This window comes from Desmodus rotundus, chromosome 5, assembly GCF_022682495.2.
Source record: "Desmodus rotundus isolate HL8 chromosome 5, HLdesRot8A.1, whole genome shotgun sequence".
Classification (NCBI taxonomy): Eukaryota; Metazoa; Chordata; class Mammalia; order Chiroptera; family Phyllostomidae; genus Desmodus; species Desmodus rotundus.
In genome coordinates, this window is record NC_071391.1 from 11,227,378 (window position 1) to 11,250,573 (window position 23,196).

Below are 23,196 nucleotides of genomic sequence, written 5' to 3' on the forward strand. Positions count from 1 at the left end.
CTTTTTCGTGCAGTTCTATCTTTAAATTTTTGTTAAATAGATTTTTAAAAGGTTTTATTTTTAATATTTACTTTTTTAGGAGAGGAGAGGGGAGTGAGAAAGGAAGTGAAAGAAACATTGATGCAAAAGAGAAAGATAGATCAGTTGGTTGCTTCTTTTACTTGCCCCAACCAGGATGGAAGCCACTACCCAGGCATGTGCCCTGACAGGGAATGTAATTGGAGACCGTTCAGTCTGTGGGATGGTGCGCAACTACATGAGATGCAGTGGTCAGGGCTCTGTCTTTACAGTTTGGATTGACTCCGTACTGCTTTCCATACTGTTACAGCAGCTGCCCCAGCCTGCATTCCCACCCACAGTGCACGAGGGTTTCCTTTTCTCCTCATCTTAGCAATCAATTGTTGGTTGATTTATTGCTGACAGCCATTCTGACAAGAAAAGAAAACATGCTCATCATATCTTTTTAATATTGAGGCATAGAACATAACTCTCACTTTTTAAAATTCATTTTTAACTGTAAAAAGAAACTTTATTGATAAACCCATTTTTCCCAAACACTCTTTTCATTGCCTCTTTCACATCTTTGTTCCTCAGACTGTAGATGATGGGATTCAGCATGGAAATCATGATGGTGTAAAATATCGACACTATCATGTCATGGTCCAAGGCATAGCTGGAACTTGGTCTCACATACATGAAGAGGATGGTTCCATGAAAAACTGACACTGCTGTTAGATGAGAGCCACATGTAGAAAAGACTTTTCTCCTCCCCTCAGCAGAACGCATCCTCAGAATGGCCAACAGAATTAAACCATAGGAGATCAGGACTATCAGCATAGTGACTATTTCAACAGAACCCACACAGTAGAAGAGTAGAAGCTGGTTTGTGTGAGTGTCAGAACAGGAAATAGCAAGGAGAGGAGGGACGTCACAAAAGACATGTCTGATTTCATTGGAGGCACAGAAGGATAGACTAAAAGTGGCCACTGTGTGTACACAAGCATGCAAAATGCCGCCAACATAGGAAGCAATGATGAGTGGCACATAGACTCTGGGTGACATGCTGACTGTGTACAGCAGAGGGTTGTAGATTGCCACGTAGCGATCATAAGCCATTGCAGCCAAGAGGAAGCATTCTGTGGTCCCAAAAGTAACACCAAGAAACATCTGTGTTGCACATCCAAGGCGTGAAATGACTTTATTCTGTGACAGAAAGTCTACTAACATATTTGGTGTAATTACTGAGGAAAAACTGGCATCCACGGATGATAACACGCTCAGAAAATAGTACATGGGGTTGTGGAGCCGGAAGTCCCCAATGACCAATACAATCAGCCCTAAATTTCCCATCAGAGTAAACAGGTAAATCACTAGAAACAGGAAGAATAAGATAATTTGCAGTTCTGGATTGTCTGTGAAGCCCTTCAGTACAAACATAGTAACTTCAGTGACATTCTTCATGTTGAAATCTTATAAAACAAGAGTAAATATATTTGGACAATTACTGTTGACTTACTACGAAAGAGTAAACAGAATTGTGACTCAATATTGTGACAGAGGAGACATGAGCTATGTTCTCAATGTAGAATTTCCAAGTTGCAGATCAGTAGACAGTGACAAGACAGTGGGAAAAGTGTCCATGCCACTCACTGCAAAATTAAATGGAAAAGATGGGTGTCCAGTCACTATGTGAATCCATGACATTTCCAAAACCAGCAGGTCAACTGATTAATTTACAACTGTATTGTATCAGCTGTTTTCTGATTAAATCACACTGAACACCAGGTGATTGGTTAAAAAGTAATTTTCTTTTGATGTGGATTCACATCAGGTAGTAAACCAGTGTGCAGAGCATTGGAATGTAAAGTCTGCATTCTAGACCTTTCAGTAGTATTGTAAAATGATACATTATAAGTTAGTCACCTGCAGAATGAGAATATTAATGTTAATCTACAACATTGGAGTAAAAATTGAAAGGAAAATATGTTAGCAGAGTTGAATTTTGACAGTAATGTTCAATAGAGAATATGTTGAATTAGTTTTGTTCTATAGAGTATCTGCAGCCTGGATTATAACATTTCATGAGCTATTGTGTAGAAACTACTACCTCTATTAGATCTCCTTGGGTTTATCTGAAAGAACAATCCTGACTTTTTATGGGTGATGGCTCATGCTCACATTAAGCCAAATTAAGAAATAAAATACAAACTTTAATGAAAATGATTAAGTCTCTATTAACAATATCACCAAAAGTCACAGGAAAAAGATCAACCCCAATATAATTCTTGACATCGGTTCAATGATACACCCGTTTAGGACAAATAACATAGGATTTAGATCCGAAAGTGTGTGTTCATTGGCCTGGTCATGATTAAATGTCAGGTGTGAGATTAGGTTTCCTCTTCAAAGTTTATTCCCCTTTAAAATAATAATATCTTTGAATGACCAAGCAGCTATGATAGTGTATAGGCAGACTAATTAAATGTGTAAAGCAATAAATGTATAATGCAATTTCTTTCAAATTTGTCATTTTTTGGTTACAAATTTACGATGACTATATAATTGATCTTTTGTCATCAGATATATTTATTTTTAAAACATTAGCAAATATTGGATCCCAAAACTAATATTATCACTAGTCATTTAAAATATATGACCTTAGCCTTCAGCCAGATAGTTCATTCTTTAGCTAAATTTATTATATTTTTTGTAATTATTAATAAACACTGAGACATTATTCTTTCAAGGTTAAATCCAATGAATCATATTTCTATTTTGACTTTTTCCATAACCGCACAGCTTATCACAATTCCATTTGCCACATTACTGTGGGCTTAATTTTACTTGGATAAGTAAGATAGTAAAAGACTACAATGTTGAACACCAGCTAAATTTTACTTGAATCAGGTATTTCTACTAGATGCCAAAATAAATATTATATTTGGTATACATAAATCATTATCATTATTAAAATATTTTGAGAGGATTCAGAGTTATAGACAAAATGTCTTTGATTTTTAGTAATTTAATAACATAGCATCAGCTTTTAAAATTAATACCAAACCAGTTCAAAAACACAGTTTTAATAGAAGGCAGAAAATTCCAAATATCTATGCCTCCACATTGAAACAGTAAGTTGGCAAAGAGAAGAAAAATAATAATGGCCGTGCACTGAGCACATTTCCTAGTTTTACACTATCTGTTACAGTATCACGGCCTTATTCTATAACTTCCCTCTCCTATTGTCATCCCCAGTGAAATAAACTATGATTCTTGATATATATTTAAATAGATTTTAAACATTAAAACTAGAGGAAAACTATGAAATATCATTAACTTGAAGTGACTTCTATATCACACAGCTAACAAAATAAGGATAATTGATTATTTCCTCATTAGAGCAAAATACAAGCACTTAGATAGTTGAATAGGTCAAATGTTTTCTTTATTGTTCTTGCTTTAATCTGGTCTTTCTCCTTCCATAATAAAAATAAAAGCAGCCGCTCAATTTGGAAAACTCTCACTTAACTCTGCAAACATAAATTCAATACTTTGTATCTTGTATGTTGCATTTACCCATACTATAGGGAACAACTAAAGGGTTGAATACTGGGGATTTTATAACGTTTGACCTTGACTTCAGAGATCCCACCTCATAAACTATTTTTCAAGCGACCTAAATTTTTCTCTTCTTACCTGTGTATCAGCAAATGCAGGCTTAGATACACTATGAATACAATTAATTTAGATCATTTATATCCCCTTACTCAATGGCTAATGAAAACCACAAGAGTTTCCCCAAGGGGAACATGACTTAATTATCTTCTGTTTCAAAATAGCAACATGATGATTTACTCAATAATTAAAAAGAAAAACTGTTATGGCATAATTTACTACATGTGATATTTATTAAATAATCAAAGTCCTCCAGCCTCTGATTATTATGATGTTTTATGATGATTAGTAACATTAAGCACATTTTCTTTTTTCTTGCATCTATACTTACTGTACTTTTATTTTACTTTATAAGTAAATTTATTGGGGGCGACATTGGTTAACAAGATTATACAGATTTCAAGTGTACAGTTGTATGATACGTGATCTGTATATTGCATTTTGTGCCCACCACCCAAAGTCAAATCATCTTCTGTCACCATAGATTTGGCCGCCTTCACCCTTTATTACTCCCCCACCCCACACCCTCTGGTAGCCACAATACTGTTGTCTGCATTTATGAGTTTCAGTTTTATATCCCATATTTAAGTGAAAACATGTGGTTCTTAGCTTTTTGTGACTGACTTATTTCACTTAGCATGATATGCTTAAGGTCCATCCACATTATCGCAAAAGGCAGAATTACATCTTTTCTTATGGCTAAGCAGTGTTCCACTGTATTATGTACTGCATGGTCTCTACTCAGTCCTCTATCAAAGAACTACTGAAGGACACTGGTTGTTTCCACGCTTTGGCCACTGTGGATAGTGCTGCAGTGAACATGGAGGTGCATGTATCTGCCACTAAATCTTTTTAAATTTGGGGGGTAGACACCCAGAAGTGCTGTTTCTGGGCCATATAGTAACTGTATTCTTAATCTTGTTAGGAACCTCCAAACTGCTTTCCACAGTGACTGTACCAGTTTACATTCCCACCAGCAGTGAATGGGGATTCCTTTTTTCCACAGTCTCTTCAACACTTGTTATTTTTTGTCTTATGATAATAATAGCCATGCTAACAGGTGGGAGGTGGTATCTGATTATAGTTGTGACTTGCATTTCCCTAATAGCTAGTGAAGTTGAGCATCTTTTCATATATCTGATAGCCATTTGTATTTCTTCTTGGGAGAAGTGTCTGTTCAGGTCCTCTGCCCATTTTTAAATGGGATTGTTTGTTTGGTGTTGACTTGTATGAGTTGTTTTTATATGAGTTATGTATAAATTCTGTTGTTTGCTAGTATCTTCTATTTGGATGGCTGCCTTTTTGTTTTGTTGGCAGTTTCTTTTGATGTGCAGAAGCTTTTTAGTTTGATATAGTCCCCTTTGTTTCTGCCTTTACTCCCCTTGCCTTTGAAGTCAAATTCATAAAATATTCTCTAAGACCAAGGTCCATAATTAGAACTTTCTATGTAATTTAGTGTTTCAGGTCTTATATTGAAGTCTTTGATCTATTTCAATGTAATACATCACATTAACAAAATAAAGGGTAAAAATCACATGATCATATTAAGAATTGCAGAAAAAGCATTTGGCAAGATTTCTGTTTATAATTAAAAGACTCAATAAAATAGAAAGAAAATATCTCCACATCATAAAGGCCTTACGGGACACACCCTTGGCTCATATCCTACTCCATGGTGAAAGACTGAGAGCGTTTCCTCTAAGATCAGGCACAGGACAAGACGAGCACTCTCACCACTCTTGCTCCACACAGAACTGGGTGGTTTAGCCAGAGCAGCAAGAGGAAGTAACAAAAGGCAAACAAATTGAGAAGAAAAAAATAAAATTGTCACTTTTTGCTGATGACATGATTCTTTATAGAGAAAACCCTAAAGACTCTACCAAAAACTATTAGAAACAATAAACAAATACAGTGTAAAGTTGCAGGATACAAAAATCATTCTATAAAAATCCATTGCTTTCTGGTATACTACAATAACAATGAAATTTCAGAAAGAAAGGAAAAAAACAATTTCTTTTGCAATGGCAACAAAAAAGAATAAAATATCTAGGAATAAACTTAAAGGATGTGAAGGACCTACACACTGGAAACTACACAGCTTATTCAAAGCAATAAAGACATACAGAAGAAGTGCAAAGATATTTTGTGTTCATGGAGTGGAAGAATCAACATAGTTAAATGTCCATATTCCCAAAGCAATCTGCAGATTTAATGCAATCATTATCAAAATGCCAATGACATTTTTAAAAGAAATAGGACCAAAATATCATCATAGAAGACCCTGAACAGCCAAAGCAATCTTGAAAAAAAAAAAAAAAAAAGAACAAAGTTGGTTGTATCATACTCCCAGACTTCAAATTATACTACAAAGTATAATAATTAAAACCACATGGTAGGCAGAAGAACTGACGCACAGACCAGTGGAACAGAACCGAGAGCTCAGAATAAACCCAAATGCGTGTGGGCAAATAATTTCCAACAAAGGAGCCAAAACAATTCAATGGAGAAAAGAAAGCCTCTCCCATAAACAGTGCTAGGAAACTTGGAAAGCTACGTGCAAAAAGAATGAAACTAGAGTATGTGTCCCCATAAACAAAAATTAGCTCAAAATGGATCAAAGACCTAAATGTAAGACTTGAAACACTAAATTACACTGAAGAAAACATAGGCACTAAACTTATGGACCTTGATCTTGCAGAGTATTGTATGAATTTGACCCCAAAGGCAAGGAAGTAAAGGCAAAAAAAAAAAAATGAAAGGAACTTGGTCAAATTAAAAAGGTTCTGCTCAGCTACAGAAACCACTAACAAAACAAAAAAGACAACCAGCTAAATGCAAGAAGATATCTGAGTATTGAAGATAACAGCTCTGGCAAGGAGTTAATATCTAAAATACATAAAGAACACAGACAACTCAACACCAAACAATCCAATTTAAAATTGGGCAGAGGACCTGAACAGACATTTCTCCAAGAAGACATGTAACAACTTTCTGAGTCTCCTACGTATTTCAGAAGCTCCCTTCCTGCTGAAACCTCACCTGCCTGCTATACCTGCCCTACCCAACTGATACTCTTCTCAGCACTTTTTTCCTCCAGGTGAAGCCCTGACCTTAACAGGAGCATGAGGCGCCTGCCTCAGAGATCCTCAGGGACCTCTCACACTAGGTCAGTCTCTCACTGTCCTTCCCTGACACTCTGATTGAGCCTGAGTAAGGGTGAGGCACTTCTGGAAAGCTAAACAAAAATAAAACTTTTAGTGGGCCTCCCTCCTTACCTATGTCCAATTTTTCTATTCTGGTCTGAGGTATACCCATCATGTTTATGGTTTGTGTGTATATCTATTAATTGATCAAAAGAAATAAAATAACTTTATTCATTTTCTAAATATCATCATGTAGTACATTACTCCCGGCCTGTTACTTTTTGTTATTGAATAAATTATCATGTTGCTATTTTAAGCCAGAAGGTAATTGGGGTGTATTCCCCTTGGGGCGTCTCCTGTGGGTTTTATCAAAGTTGAATAAGTTGATATAAGCAATCTAAATAAACCATATTTATAATGTACCTAAACATGCATCTGCTGTTCTACAGGTAAGAGACAGTTTCAGAAAATAGGCAGAATATTTTAATAGGCGGGACTTAAAATTACAAAGTCATATACCTGTTATGAAATCTCCAGTACTAAACCCTTTAGTTATTGCCTATTGCATAGGTGAATTCATCACAGTCTGATTATTGCAGAGCCTAAGAATTGAAATACAATTAAACAAAAAAATAGAAAATATTGATTTTATTTTTCCAGGCAAAATGAGAATGTTCCCAATAGAGTGCATATTTTCATTGTTTTTATTTTTTAAAGAGGCGAGCACAAAGTAAAACAAACAATGGGTTTATCAACAGAGGGCAAGAAAACATTTGAGCTATTCAGTTATCTGGGGTTATTTTCATATAATGAGGAAAATAATAATATTTTTTTTAGATTTATTTTGCTAGTTATGTAATGTAGAAGTCACTTCAGATCACTACTTATTTCATAAAGTTTCACTAGTCTTAATAGCTTAAAAACTCTGAATACTACATCAAGGCCATGCCTTGAGTATTTCTGTGTGTGGGGTCGGGGAGTGGGGAGCTCAGTGGCAGAATGAAGCCACGGCATACAGGGGGCAGTGAAGAGTGCCTGCACCCTGAGGGCGACTAGGATTGACTCAGGCCCTGGCACCTTCTCATGCTACGCAGGTGAGATCAGCTGCGTGTGCAGAAGTCCTGTCCCACAGCTCGGTAAGTGGCTGCTGTCATTCCTCTCCCCCTGTGCAAGCTCCATGCCTCAATACTGAGCCCAGGATTTCGTAGTATTCTGCCCACTATTAATGTCATGTTTTTGAAAGTGTGTGGACCTTAATTAATAAAGGTTGATTCTATGTTACTAAATCTTTTAAGATACTGTCATTTTCTCTTTAAAACTCTGAGTCCTTGCAATATGTCCTAATAAATTTTAGCCATACCCATCTAACAGAAATGACGGTTGTAAGAGAAATGTAACAGAAATATTTAAGATGGTAATTTTTCATAATCTTATTTAGTCAGTGCAAAATGCAGCCCACTGCAATGTGGCAGATGGGATCACGGTGACCTGTGTCTGTGTGTTTATTTTGTTACCAGCACATGGTACAACTAGCACAGGCTGTTTATTTTCTAATCCGACACTTAAAGAACGCACGGCGGAAAAGCAAGACTCAGGCAACGTAGTGGCAATTGCAGGGTGTGGCAGGGGATGGTCCAAGTGGAACACGGTATGGGGGATAAATGGTAATGGAGTAAATACAATTAAAAAATAATCATGTAAACAAATTTTTAAACCTAAAAAAGGTAATATAACTCCTTGGATTTAATCAGATAGAAAAAATGGTCAAGTGCAAAATAATTTGCACTAAATGAATATATTACATGTAGATAAAAAACAAAATATCTAGCTAAAGGCTCTGGTCAACTATGTTTTTCCATAATGGAGTCACATTGGTGCTGAGGCCCAATGTTTGCTACCTTTCAAAAATAAGTGCATGGGATGACAAGAGTTCACTTTATGTGCATCTTAAATTTATACCAAAATTGACATTGAAAAGAAGTTGCTTTAATCTACATTGTTTTACATGTTTAATTAGTCTGCCAACTGTGCATTATTGCATCTTCTCTGCAATTTAAATTTATAGCTATTTAAAGAAGAGTAAATTTGGGGGGGGAAGCCTAACATCACTCATGATCTTTAATTAGGAAGCTGAGCACACCCTTTCAGATTCCAGATAATATGTCATTTTCCTTGTACCTGGTGATTCGTGGAACTGATGAAAAGAGCTGTATTGGGGTGGAGCTTTTTCTTGTGATTTCTAACTGCATTACAACACAGATTGACTGCCTCACATTTATCAAAGTGTGTTTTGTTACGTCTATCATTTTTGTTCTGACCTTCCTACAAAATCTCTTTGATCAACTGCCATGTCATCCTTCCCATGGCATTCCATAAATAAAAAAAAATGTATCGGGGGTTTTTCCAATCTATTAAGATGTTTTTAATGAAACAATATAATATTTAAAAGCATTTTATTGTTAGAGCAGCTCAAATATGTGCAGTTTATTAGAATAAGTGGTTTAAGTGCTAATTTGTCATGTAGTAACTTTTATTTCCAATACATAGGATTCAACCTAAATTCTGCCTTCTCCAACATTTTGTATAAGTAGCTTCTGTTTTCTCTGCTTTTAATCTTCCCAATAATTCTATGAAAATGTTTTCTTCTGCCATGGCTGGTGTGGCTCAGTGGGCTGGGTGCCAGCCTGTGAACTGAAAGGTCTCCCATTTGAATCCTAGTCAGAGCACATGCCTGGGTTGTGGGCTGGGTCCCCAGTTGGGGCCATGCAAGAGGCAACTGATCAATGTATTTCTCACACATTGGTGTTTCTCTCCCTCTTAAAAAAATGTTTTCTCCTGATATTGACAATTCTTTTATGTAATCCTTACTTTGTCTTTCCCAGAAGGTCATTAATATGTGCTTTATACTCCATTTCTGATCCAAATGGCTCCCCTCTCACTGATGGGATCGTGTTAAAGTATTGAAACTGGAGCTTGACTTGCATGATGAATTAAAATAATGTACAAAATATAGCAGCAGATTATGTGCCCTAAAACTGACTCAAATTTTCTGTGGGTGGATTAAAATTACATAAATGACTATGATAACTAACTGAACAAAACATATCCTCCAATGAATGTTATACTATGGGCTAAAAATGAAACTTTCAATTCAGATTCTATTACCACTTTTATCCCTCATTTAAATAACCTTTGGACCATGCAAGAAAGTTTTTTTTCTGTAACGTTTAACTGATTCCTTGCTGTTTATTTATTCTTAAATATTAAATTTTCTGTCTAGGTGCAATGATTATTTCTCACTGTTCATTATATTTTTAATTACTGATCTTTATGAACTTAATTGCTACTTTTACCTACTTGTTATTTTACTGAATCCCAAATCAACAACATAAAATCAATCAAGTGTAATAATCTGAAAGATAAATTATATCTCTTATTTTTGCTTATAATTCTCCCTCTTACACCACAGAATTTTAAGAGTGTAGAAAAACACATACTATCAAGAATTTAGGTTCCCAAAAATAATACAAATGACCAAATATTTGCCCAACTAGGAGAATATAATGTTAAGCATTCTAAAACCAGATTGAATGAACATAAACTCATATAATTTTATATTAAATCATAATCTATGTTCTTAAAAAATCTTGATTATTTTTATTCAATAACCTAATAAAATTGGAAAATTTTTAAAGAGATTAACTCATAAAATATTATAATTCATTAGGTTGTTAGTGTGTCAAACACATCTAATTCAACACATTTTATATTTGAAGTTATTTTAAAATTTAATTTTAATATATTTTAGCTTCAGTATTTATTTTCTTTTGAGATAAAATTTAATGTCATAAGGAAGTGGTTTTCAATTGTTTACTTGTGTTTTAATGTGACTTAGTAGGAAAACAACTAACAAAGTTCATGGGTAAATTAACTGTTTCATTCAAGGTTTTGTAAATAACATGAGTTGAGCCTGTGAGTCCAAACTCAAATTTTCCATTTGATTCTGTAGTGAGCAACATCAACCTTTGACCCTCGGCCATGGTCCTGGCTCCTGAGCTGCAGCTGAGAAATTATTCACTGAAAAGAAATAAATATGAAGATACAGGTCATTTTGAGTCATAATATTGGTCATTTGGTCACAACAACATGAGTTACAATTTTTTGAATATCTTCAAGTTTGTTTCATGAGGTTTCAACATGAAGAATGCCACTGAAGTTACTACCTTTGTACTGAAGGGCTTCACAGATGATCTAGAACTGCAGATTGTCTTATTCTATCTGTTCCTAGCAACTTATCTGTTCACCCTGATGGGAAATTTAGGGCTGATTGTATTGGTCATTGGGGATTCCCGGCTCCACAACCCCATGTACTATTTTCTGAGTGTGTTATCATCCGTAGATGCCTGCTTTTCCTCAGTAATTACACCAAATATGTTAGTAGACTTTCTGTCACAGAATAAAGTCATTTCACGCCTTGGATGTGCAACACAGATGTTTCTTGGTGTTACTTTTGGGACCACAGAATGCTTCCTCTTGGCTGCAATGGCTTATGATCGCTACGTGGCAATCTACAACCCTCTGCTGTACATAGTCAGCATGTCACCCAGAGTCTATATACCACTCATCATTGCTTCCTATGTCGGTGGGATTTTGAATGCTTCTATACACACAGTGGCCACATTTAGCCTATCCTTCTGTGCCTCCAATGAAATCAGACATGTCTTTTGTGACATCCCTCCTCTCCTTGCTATTTCCTGTTCTGACACTCACACAAACCAGCTTCTACTCTTCTACTTTGTGGGCTCCATTGAGATCATCACTATCCTGATTGTCCTGATCTCCTATGGCTTCATCCTGTTGGCCATTCTGAGGATGCGTTCTGCTGAGGGGAGGAGAAAAGCATTCTCTACTTGTGGCTCTCACCTAACTGGAGTGTCAGTTTATCATGGAACCATCCTCTTCATGTATGTGAGACCAAGTTCCAGCTATGCCTTGGACCATGACATGATTGTGTCAACATTTTACAGCATCATGATTCCCATGCTGAATCCCATCATCTACAGTCTGAGGAACAAAGATGTGAAAGAGGCAATGAAAAGAGTGTTTGGGAAAAATGGGTTTATCAATAAACTACATTTTTACCCTAATCATTAGTTGAAATGAATTAAGAATGATGTTTGTTGTCTTTATATCAAAAAATATAATAAAAATGTTTTTATTAGTGTATTAGTATCTATTCTTCTTAGACCTTTTTATATAGAGATAAGAACCATACCTCCAACTGTGCAGTTTCCCTGTGCAGAAGAACTGTTCATTCTCAGATACATACACACAGAAATATGTATATTTACACATATGCTGATAGTGATTGTATTTTTTTGTCAGAGCTGATGTAATACTGTACAACAGACTAGTTAGTGGTTTATACAATAGAAATTTATTTCTTAGTGTTCTATAATTGAGAAGTGTGAGGTCAGTTAAAGACAAGGTTGATTTCTTCTGAGGCTTTTCTACTTGGCTTGTACATAGCCATCTTCTCCCTGTGTCTTCACTTCTTTTGTTTCATAGTGTCTGTGTCCTAATATCCTCCACTTATAAAGATACCAGTCCTGTTGGATTAGGGTCCACCCAGAGGACCTCATTTTAATGTAATAACCTTCACTAAGCCCTTATTTCCAAATACATGCAGTCACACTCTACAGTATAGGTGTTAGGATTTCAACATATGAATGCTGATATATATATAGTCTCACATACGTGAAATCTTTTCTTTAAAATGAATAATATTCTCTTTCATGTCAATACAACTTGAATTAGATAGGATTCCAGGTTGCAATTATAAGTAACTTTATGATTATATCTAACAAGCTTGAGCAAATACCAGCTAATTGACACCAAAACTGTAGCTCACCTGTTCTCATACCAGTTTCCATGAAATCATTGGTGTCTGGCTCCAGGTGAAAGCACTCTGCTCCTTCCTCAGGTCCATGCATTAGCAGCAATCTAAGTGCAGCCAGTGCTTTGGAGACCACAGGCAATGTTTGTGAATTCTTGGTGTTGTTACCATGCTTTCTGTGATGGTGCATTTCACTGCCTTTTATTATTTCATCAAAAGCACAACCAAAATCCATTCGTGCATTTCTCACAATATACAGAGAATAGAAGATCACACTTAAACTCAAACATGACAAAAGACAAGCACAATTTGGAGGGTAAGGTACACTTGGCTTGCAGATGGAACTCTTCCCACAACTGAGCCCCAGCTCATCTTGATGCTTCTCCCTAGAGGCCTGGTCCTGACTCAGCTCTGGTTCTGTTTTACTCTGACCCCTCCCACCCTGTGATGCCCCTGCAGATGCTCCCACTCTTCAGTCCCTGCGCCCAGGAGATAAGATACAGGAAAGTGTGCCTGCTGTGCTCATGTTCGGCCCTGCTTCAGCCCATAGGCCTCACTTTCATTGCAAGCACATGCGTCCTTCAAGAACAATTTTAAGTGGCATGGGTCCTTCCTTCTTTATTTTTTCCTTCCTTTATTCCTTCTTTCTACTATAATTATTACTATTATTATTTATTTCTATTGCTTGAAAACATTTTTATTTCAAACCAAAAAAAATTCCTTAGAACATAGAACTATGAGTATTTCTTCTTTTTTATTGTTGTTGAAGTACAGTTGTCTCCATTTTCCCCTCACCACTCCTCCCCACCCCACCCATCCCCACCTCCCACCCTCCATCCTATCCCCCTTTGGCTTCTTCCATGTGTCCTTCATACATCTTCCTTGACGACCTTTCCCCTTCTCTTCCCTGTTGTCTCCCTCCTCCCTCCCCTCTGGTTACTGTCAGTTTGTTCTTTATTTCAGTGACTCTGGTTATATTTTGCTTGCTTGTTTGTTTTGTCAATTAGGTTCCACTTTCAGGTGAGATCATATGGTATTTGTCTGTCACCACCTGGATTACTTCACTTGGTATAATGCTCTCCAGTTCTGTGCATGCTGTCACGAAGGGTAGGAGCTCCTCCTTTCTTTCTGCTGTGTAGTATTCCATTGTGTAAATGTACCATAGTTTTTTTATCCACTCATTTACTGATAGGCACTCAGGTTGCTTCCAGCACTTGGCTATTGTAAATTGTGCTGCTATGAACATTGGGATACATAGGTTCTTTTGAATTGGTGTGTCAGGGTTCTTAGGTTATATCTTTAAAGTGGGATTATTATGTTTAAATAACACCTCAGCAGTATAAACACAGAGCATCTCTTTTCACAATATATTCCCCCCAACAATTTTTTTGCAATTGTTCTCATGTTTAGAATTACCTAAGCATGCTATTCATGCAATTCCATCTTTTAAATGTCTCTTCTTAGTGAGGTCTGATATGCTGATTATGATTTTTTCCCACAATTGTGTCTTTTTAATTTTTTTATTTTTCAATTGCAGTTTACATTCCATATTATCCTGCCATGGTTTCAGATGCACAGCAAAGTGTCTTGCTGCTCCACGTACCCACTGAGCGCACACACACTTCTCACAGCATTACTGACTGCATTCCCTGTGCTGTGCTCTGCGTTTGTGTGTGTTACCGCTCTGTAACTACCCGTTTGTTCTTCTCAATCCCTTCACCGTTCTCATCCAGCCTTCAACCCCCTCCCCCTCTGACAACTATCAGTTCATGTATTTCTTGTTGAAGAAAGTGATATGAACCAACTTACTGTTTAAAAGTATCACTCTGGCTCTAGAATAAATTCAAGTGGGATAAGGCCAAAATATATAGGGACAAGCTGGGAGGATGCAGGAACAATCCTAAACCTGAGAAGATGTTTCATTGTTGGGGGTGGGGAGGTACACAGCAGAAAAAGTGTTGAGAAATACTCAAGACTCCAAATATATTCTGTAATTAGAATCAAAGTAAATATGCTGATGAATTGGATATAAGATGTATGAGATAAATGGAATATTCCAGGAACATTCTTTTTTTGAATGGTGTTTTTTATTTAATTTTTTATTTACTTTTTATTTTTTAAATTGTTGTTTCAATTCTTAAGTCTTTGTCTGAACAAGTAAAAAGGTGGTTTTCCTTATATGAGATAAACGTTTGGATATTGCTAGCACCTAACAACTGAAAGTTGGCTTGTGAACATAAACTCTGTTACCTTTGTATCTAAAGCCTTTTGGATATTATCTGGCACATGCTAAATGCTCATCAAAATATATCACTACCATAATGTCTATCAGTTATTTTGAAATAAACAGCTGTTCATAATTTTGGCATGTTTTACTCTTGTCTCATTTTTTATCGTATTTATATTAAATAGCATTTTGGCATGACATCGTAAAAAAGATGATTATGTCTTAAATTACTTAAGACTGCATCTTACATAAACTATAATGTGAACTAACATAACAAGGATATTACAGGCAAATGTGAACAGCCTAAATCACGTTGCCTGTAGATACAGTACAAATGTGTAATAACTTTATGTACATTATTTCTAAACTGCATTGTAAAGAGGCTAAAATACTTTAATTTAATTATAATTTAAAGTTAACTAGCTTTTCCTCACCTTAAGTGTTATCTACATCTCTTAGAATTAGTTCATCATCTTTGCCAACACAATCTGTGAAGACACATTTCCTAATCATAGAAATGGACATAGAAAGGTGAAAACATATTTTACAAAAAATACATGGAAAATAAAAAGAGCCCATAAATATATGAAACGACATAATGCTTCCATGAGATGAGAGATGAGCTATAAAATCATATTATTAAACAAAAGAAATGCTCATCAAATGCTTGTCTCTAATTGCAAACAAAAACAAATCATGATAGCTGTGAATATAGAGCCTAGATCAAATGGATATTAGAACAAAAATAAGTCATACTTTTTAAAAAGATTTTATTTATTTATTTTTAGAGAGGGGAAGGGAGGGAGAAAGACAGGGAGAGAAACATTATTATGTGGTTTCTACTTGAGCGCCCCCTACTGGAGATGTGGCCTGCAACCCAGGCATGTGCCCTGACTGGTAATCGAGCTGGCAACACTTTGGTTCACAGTCTGAGGCTCAATCCATTGAGCCACACCAGCCAGGGCAAAAATAAGTCATATTTTTAAATGACATTGCCATATAAGGGAATTTAAAAAAATAAATACAGAAAAATAATGCATAGTAAAAAGATTAAATAATTTAGCTGTTTTGTATTAGTAAAAAAAATTAAACTTTTACCTTCTAAAAAGGAGTCTGTACTTTAAACGTTTAAAAAATATTCAGAAAGAATAGTCAAATATCATTTTACAAAGAAGCAATACAAACTTCAAAGACATAAAAATTCTGTAATTGAATAAAAATATATAGCTAGTTACAAAAGCTTAACAGAAAGTCAAATTTAATGATGAAAGAAGATTCGACTTGGGTTGGCAAACACACAATGCAATATAGATGATGTATCATAGAATTAATTGTACAACTGAACCTGTGTAATTTTGTTAACCAACATCACCACAATAAATTTACTTTTTTAAAAATTCACCAGTGTGAAGAAAGCTAACAGGAAGTGGAAGACACACCACGCAAAACAGAAGGGGTTTATCAGCTAACACACGTTATTCTACCGGGTGTGGCAATGTGCCGTGAGGCCCGAGTGCCCCTAGATCTTCCCGCTGGGCATACCGGAAACACAAAGTCCTAAGTGCTGTGTACCTGCACTACATCTCAAGGGTGTTTTTGCAGTGAGCTGCCACTAGCGATGAGGTAATGTTCCTGTAAACAAAGAATAGACATGAATCTGCTTATCATAAAAGTGGTCCCCAAAACTGAGCGGTCCTCTCCTCTAATGCAGCCCACTGTGTGTGCCTTCATCCATCTAGACCCACCTGCATCACACTCATGGGCCCTGGGAAGGTTGGGGAACTGGTGTGAATATGAACTGTGGCTATTACTTTTGCTCTGAGTAATAATGCCCTTTGCTATTGATCTAAAAGTCTTGTGTTTTATGTCCTAATCCCTCAAAGAGCAACAGGCTATGAGGCTCCTTTTTTTTTGCCCTGAAAGTATTTTTATTATTTTTATATTAAATGTATTAGGGTGACAACACTAGTAAGATTACATAGGTTTCAAGTGTACAATCCAATGATACATCGTCAGCATATTGCATTGTGTGCCCACCACCCAAACTCAAATCTTTCATCACCATATGTTTGACCCCCTTGACCCCTTCACGACCTCCCAACCCCCTTCGCTTTGACAATCACTATATGACTGTCTGTCTATGAGTTTTGTTCTTTTGCATGTCATGTTTGTTCATTTGTTGCTTTCAGTTTAAAAACAAATCCGTCTGCAAACGCAACAGAAAGAACAAAATACATAAGAATAAACTTCTTAAAAGATGTGAAGGACCTGTCCATACTGAAAACAACAAAGCAACACTAAAACAGATGGCAGAAGACACAATGAAATGGAAAGACCTTCTGTGATCATGGATTGGAAGAATGAACATAGTTAAAATGTCCACATAACCTGGCTAGTCCCACACACTTGGTTGTTCTTGAAAGTGTATGAACTTTAGAGGGGGAATGTGGGAGGGAGAGAGTGGGCAGGATGGAGTGGAGTGAAGGGGTGGAAATGGGACAACTGTAATAGCATAATCAATAAATATATTTTTTAAAAAAGCTAAAATATACTTTCTGAACTAAAAAAAAAAAAACTTCCTGGTGTAGGATGGAATTGTTAAGTCTTCTTAAAGCACCCTTTCATCTTTTGGTATGAAAACATGAATTCCTTATATGTAAAAAAAAAAAAGAAAGTGTATACCCATCTTACTGGCAAAAACTAAAAAGGGGTAACTCTCGTGCTTCTACAGATGCACGGATAGGGGCTGTCTTGACCCATGCTGCAGCCTTATGGGGAAACATTTGAAAATGGCGAATGTATATTTGATCTGTACTTGCAGGGAAATTCAAAACATGCATATATCAGATAGGTACAGATTTTACGTGTCAAGCAAATTCATTCAAGTGGTTTTCAAAAAAACCCCAAATATTTCAAAAATTAAACAAATGTTTTTAAATAACTATTAAATATCAAGAAAATTTAAAACAGAAATTCCAGAGTATGTACAGGAAAAGGTTCAAAATATAGGAAATTTTAGCATCCTACCTTTTAGTTGTCCCAAAACTTATCAATTCTTAGCTTTACAACGAGTCTTGTAGAATATAAAACAAAGGAGCTAAGAATTTAATTTAATAATGCATTTTTAATGACCACAACAAACCTATAAATACCAGGAGATTGGCAATGATTTTTTAACATTGAAATTCATAACAAGATGAATTTCAAAAGACATATTTCTGGAAATATCCAAGATTACATTTGTTTAAGTAAAGAAGTTAAAACAGAAATGCAACCAAATGAAAGGACTTCATTGCTTTTTACAGAGAACAAGAGAATACCCCACAGGAAAGAAAAGTTAACTGTTTAGAAAAGATGTTACTTTAATTGCCTGGAGTCCTCTCTCTTCTGCATGAGTCTAATGAGAGCACTTTTCACTTCTTTATTCCTAAGACTGTAAATGAGTGGATTCAGCATGGGAATCACAATAGTATAAAAAACAGAAGCCACTTGATCTTTGCCCAAGGTGTAGGACTTCCGTGGTTTCAAATATGTAAAAATCATCGTGCAATAAAAGATGGTGACTCCCAGGAGATGGGAGGCACATGTAGAGAAGGCTTTTCTCTTTCCTGAAGTGGAAGTAATTTTCAGTACAGTGGCCAGAATGGACAGGTAGGACACAGATATTGTGATAAGAGATAGCATTAGAGTAGAGCCAGCAAAAATGAATATCATGATCTCCACATCCTGTGTGTCAGTGCAGGACAGGGCTAGGATTGGGGAAGTGTCACAGAAAAAGTGATGGATTACATTGGAGTCACAGAAATGCAGTGTGCTCATGCAAAGAACATTGATCATAGAGTTTGTAAAGCCAATGCAATAGGACCCAAGGACGAGGGAGCAGCAGAGTCTTTTGGACATAACAACGGGGTAGCGCAGAGGATTGCAGATAGCGACATAGCGGTCATAGGCCATTGAGGAGAGAAGAAAACATTCAGTGGCACCCAAGAAGACAAAAAAGTACATTTGGGTGAAGCAGTTTATGTATGAAATGTGCTTCGTGGAGGTCAGTAAGTTCTGTAAGGTTTTAGGTGTGATGGCTGTTGAGTAACTGAGGTCAAGAAGTGACAGGTGACTGAGGAAGAAATACATGGGGGTGTGAAGCTGGAGATCCAGGTGGATCATCAATATCATCCCTGCGTTTCCCAGCACACTCATGAGGTAAATCATGAGAAATACCATGAAGAGGACCAGCTGGATGTCTTCAGATTCTGTCAGCCCCATAAGGATGAAGTCAGACACACGTGTGTTATTGCTTCTGCCCATTCTGCCCAACTGCTCCACACTGCTGAGAAATAAAGGTGATAACCTGGCAGGAAAGAGTTCACAAATGTTGACTTATATGTTAGATTAATATTTCTAAAAATTAATAATAAGTAGTGGACTACAGAACATTACACCATAGATGCTATCATATAGGCTCATTTTTTAAAATAAGTTAAAGGGCACAGACAATTTAAGTAATTTATTCAGAGTCCGAGCTATTAAATGGTGGCTCTGTCATTCTACCAAATAGAGTGACTTCCAAACCAGGCTCATTATACTGTATTTATGTTTATAATTGAAAAAACTTAAGGAAAAAGTACTTGGTATATTGTATAATAAACAATTATAAAAACAGTTTTAATGCATCATTTGCTATCCTTTGGCTTTGAAATTTATTTTGTAGTAATTGAATATAATTATCACGTTAGGGAATGAAAATTAAACCACCTTATTATCAAATTACAAAGATATGTTTTCCTGAGTTGAGCATTCGAAATCGGATTTGTTCCAAAAATTATGTTTCAAAAGCATGTATATTGCTTGCAAACCATAATTCCATCAACTACATAATTCTGGTTCCACAAAACCGGGCATTTCTTAGGGTAAGATCTCAGTGATATGTTTATGTATATATTTTGTAACATGCCTTGTTTTTATTTCATCTTAACTAAATTCTTAAATTTTCAGAGTAATACTTACCAAGAGCCAAAGTCACTGGAGAAATAAAAAAAAAAAAAAAACTTCTATCAATATTATCAGGCAAGAAATTTCTCAAGCTTTTCTCACAAATAAGACAAGAAAACTATTCGAGTCAACAATTTCTATACTATATTCTTTCCTTTGAGTTAAATTCTGTGCACAGTTTTGAGCATTCATCCTGCTTTATTCTTAAGTAAAGAGAGAAAACTCAACTTAGAATTTTGAAAAGGTCCTGGTCAAACGGAAAATCTGCCAGGAAGTTGCATCTGAAGGGGAATCCAGGCAGCGATTGTGAACACAAGTGGAGCAGACTATGTCATGTCTGTCTTCCAGGGCACCTCATAATATACTGAGGATTGAGGACAAGGCAACATTGCTCCTCCCTGGAGACCAGTTTCCAAGGAAGCTTTTCTGGCATGTTTCTTAGGACAAAGGCTCAGGGACTAGATGCAGCTGTGTCATGTTTTAAGGAAATAGTAGCTTTTTCCTCATATGGCACACAAGGAAGAACCTGGTTTCATCCTCTTTTGTGATCCTTTAAGTTTTTAACTGTGTTGGTGGAGGAGGCATTTATAGAGACATCTGCAACTGCTCTGTAACTGAAACCTCAGGATGGAATCATTCACTTTTCACAATGACACATTTTTATGTTTACATGTGTAACACTATCGTACTATCTCTGTTCATTACAAAATAATTAGAATGCAACAAAAGTCAAAGAACAAAATGAGAACAAGTCTAACATGTGGGAACATTTTCATGAACTCCCACCCCCCTATTTTTCCCTCTGTTAATGCAAATGTGTGTATCCACTGTTTTCCATAGTTACTATTACACTGTATGCTTACCCACCAGCCCTCATTTTGTGACCAAGAGTCCACAAAACACCATGAGCAACGTTACATCAGCCTTTGATAAACCCACAGTGTCTTGTCTGGTGCATGGACTTGTGCCCCATCACTAACTTCCCTCTAAATGGGTCCTCAGCTGACACATGTTTCAGGGCGTCAAAGGAAAATACAGTGTCAGCTCCCCATTTTGTTTTGGCCATCACCCCACTCATCTACATAGCAGTACTTCTACAATTTGGTTTACTACTTATTTCACTCTGTACATAATCAAGTGTTTTCTAATATATGAACTTAAAAATTAAAATATGGAAAGAAAGCTAGATATTATATAGAGAATTAATTGTAAAACATGTAAAAGCAGAGGAATAATTTGAAAAGATATACATGGAGCCCTGGCTGGTGTGTCTCAAGGGATTGATTGACAGCTTGTGAAACAAAGAGTCACCAGTTCAATTCCCAGTCTAGGGCTCATGTCTGGGGTGGTCACCAGGTCCCCGTTGGGGGTGCGCAAGAGTCAACCACATACTGATTTTTCTCTCCTTCTCTTTCTCCCTCCCTTCCCCTTCATTCTAAAATAAATGAATAAACAAATAAATAAATAAAACGTATATACTGAAAGTAAGTTTAAAATATTCTTGTGTTTATTGGGTCACTTCATGAAAAAGAAATCATGCTTCTTGCAGATATAAAAGTGACACTGACTGCCCTGGAGGAGGGGTCTCAGGTGGTTGGACTGTCATCCCATACAACAAAACGTTTTGGGTTCAAATCCCCGTCAGGGCAGAGAGATTGGTTGTGTGTTTGATCCCCAGTAGGGGTACATATAAGAGGCAACCAATAGATGTTTCTATGTCACATTGACGTTCCTCTCTCTTGTTCTTTCGTTCCCTGCCTCTCTTTCTAAAATCAATAAACATACACTTTGGTGAGGATTTTTAAACATCTATTAAAGGGAACTTTTACAGGGAAGTCTGATAAAACTCCAGAAATTAAGAAGATAATTTTTGGTTGGATAAAGAACCACTTTATAAATAGGTTATTAATTATTGTTTTTTTCCATTGCCATTTATCTTCCCTACTCCCTCTTCCATTCTACCCACCCCCTCCCCAGCACTCACCACACTGTTGTTCCTGTCCATGGGTCCTTTGACTTTTTGGCTCAATGCCTCCAATCCCCAAAACGAAGAGACTGGTCAACTTCCTCTATCTATGATTCTATTCTGCTTGTTAGTTTAGTTTGGTCATTAGATTCATATGTAAGTGACATCCTATGGCATCTGTCTTTCTCTGACTGGCTTATTTCACTTACCATAATGTTCTCCAGGTCCATCCATGCTGTCACAAAGGTAAAATGTTTCCTTGTTTATGGCCAAGTAGTATTCCACAGTGTAAATTACCCTAGTTATTTTATCCATTCATCTACTGATGGACACTCAGCTGATTCTTTTGAATTAGTAAAATAAAAAAAATTAAATTTCACTTTTAAAAATAATGATGCACTTTACTGTAATAATTGCTCCTGTACAGCAAGAGAAACCTTCCACAAATGAAAAGGGTACCAACAGTATAAAATAACATATTTACCAATGATACATCTGACAAGGGGTTTATTCTCCAGAGAATGTGGAGAATTTATACAACTCAACACCAGAAAGTCAAACAATGCAAGTAAGAAATAGGCAAAGGGCCTGAATGGACACTTCTCCAAAAGAGGACATCCAGATGCCCACAATTCATTTGAAAAAATATTCAGTGACACTAACCATCAGAGACATGCAAATTCATACCACAGTAATGAGATGTCACCTCACACCTGTCAAAACGGTCATCATCAATAAATCAACAAACAAGGGTTAGTGACAATGTGAGGGCAAGAGATCCCTTGTGCACTGTGGGTGGGAGTGCAGACTAGGCAGTACTGTGGAAAACAGTATGGAGTTTCCTCAAAAACTTAAAGATGGAATTGTCTTTTGGTCCAGTGATCCCACTTTTTGCTCATCAAGATGCAAAGATAAGGGCTCTGTGGTACCCTGCCATAGTCTTTGGAGTAAAACCTTGGCTATCTAATATACATTGGTCTATACTTTTGGGAAAATTCGACAAATTGCGTACATCAAATATGTACAGATTTTACTTGTCAAGTATACTTCAGTACAGTGGTTTTCAATAAAACCTATGCTTGGAAAATGAAAAAATATGTTTATAATAACCCTTAAATCACATAAAGATAAAAGAAATCCAGATTATGTACAGGAAAAGGTTTAACTATAAAGGACATTTTAGCATTGTACCTGAGTAAAGTTTCTAGTTTTCCACGAAATTTATCAATTCTTAGCTTTGCAACATGTCTTGCAGAATACAAAAAAAAAGAGTTAAGAATTTAATTTAAGAATTTATTTT

At 36.2% G+C, this 23,196-nt stretch overlaps 3 protein-coding genes across 4 annotated transcripts in view; 1 reads left to right on the plus strand and 2 right to left on the minus strand.

Annotated features, from left to right (window-relative positions):
• Nucleotides 1-510: 510 nt before the first annotated feature.
• On the minus strand, nucleotides 511-3,721 carry LOC112319924 (olfactory receptor 5T2). Its single transcript, XM_024577318.3, has 2 exons — nucleotides 3,697-3,721; nucleotides 511-1,649 (listed from the first exon to the last, which is right to left on the minus strand). The coding sequence occupies exon 2, from the start codon at nucleotides 1,459-1,461 to the stop codon at nucleotides 511-513; it is 951 nt and encodes a 316-aa protein (XP_024433086.2). The 5' UTR covers nucleotides 1,462-1,649; nucleotides 3,697-3,721.
• A 4,149-nt stretch (nucleotides 3,722-7,870) lies between these two features.
• Nucleotides 7,871-11,972, plus strand: LOC112319947 (olfactory receptor 5T2-like). The gene is made up of 2 exons (XM_024577340.3): nucleotides 7,871-7,954; nucleotides 10,828-11,972. Exon 2 carries the CDS (start codon nucleotides 11,016-11,018, stop codon nucleotides 11,970-11,972), a length of 957 nt encoding a protein of 318 aa, XP_024433108.2. The 5' UTR covers nucleotides 7,871-7,954; nucleotides 10,828-11,015.
• A 6,326-nt stretch (nucleotides 11,973-18,298) lies between these two features.
• LOC112319923 (olfactory receptor 8H1) overlaps nucleotides 18,299-23,196 on the minus strand; it is a 96,988-nt gene continuing 92,090 nt past the window's right edge. The window contains exons 1-2 of one of the 2 annotated variants that reach the window (XM_024577346.3): nucleotides 19,946-20,218; nucleotides 18,299-19,289 (exon numbers count right to left, since the gene is read on the minus strand). In XM_024577346.3, coding sequence (XP_024433114.2) covers nucleotides 18,299-19,246 — 948 coding nt within the window. In that variant the 5' untranslated portion in view covers nucleotides 19,247-19,289; nucleotides 19,946-20,218. Of the gene's footprint in view, nucleotides 19,290-19,945; nucleotides 20,219-23,196 lie in introns of those variants that run through there. The other variant, XM_053924656.1, reaches the window with a different exon arrangement.

Bases quoted from the DNA above. Each gene is read 5' to 3' on its own strand.
- LOC112319924 (XM_024577318.3), bottom strand. From the start codon at position 1,461: ATGAAGAATGTCACTGAAGTTACTATGTTTGTACTGAAGGGCTTCACA.
- LOC112319947 (XM_024577340.3), top strand. From the start codon at position 11,016: ATGAAGAATGCCACTGAAGTTACTACCTTTGTACTGAAGGGCTTCACA.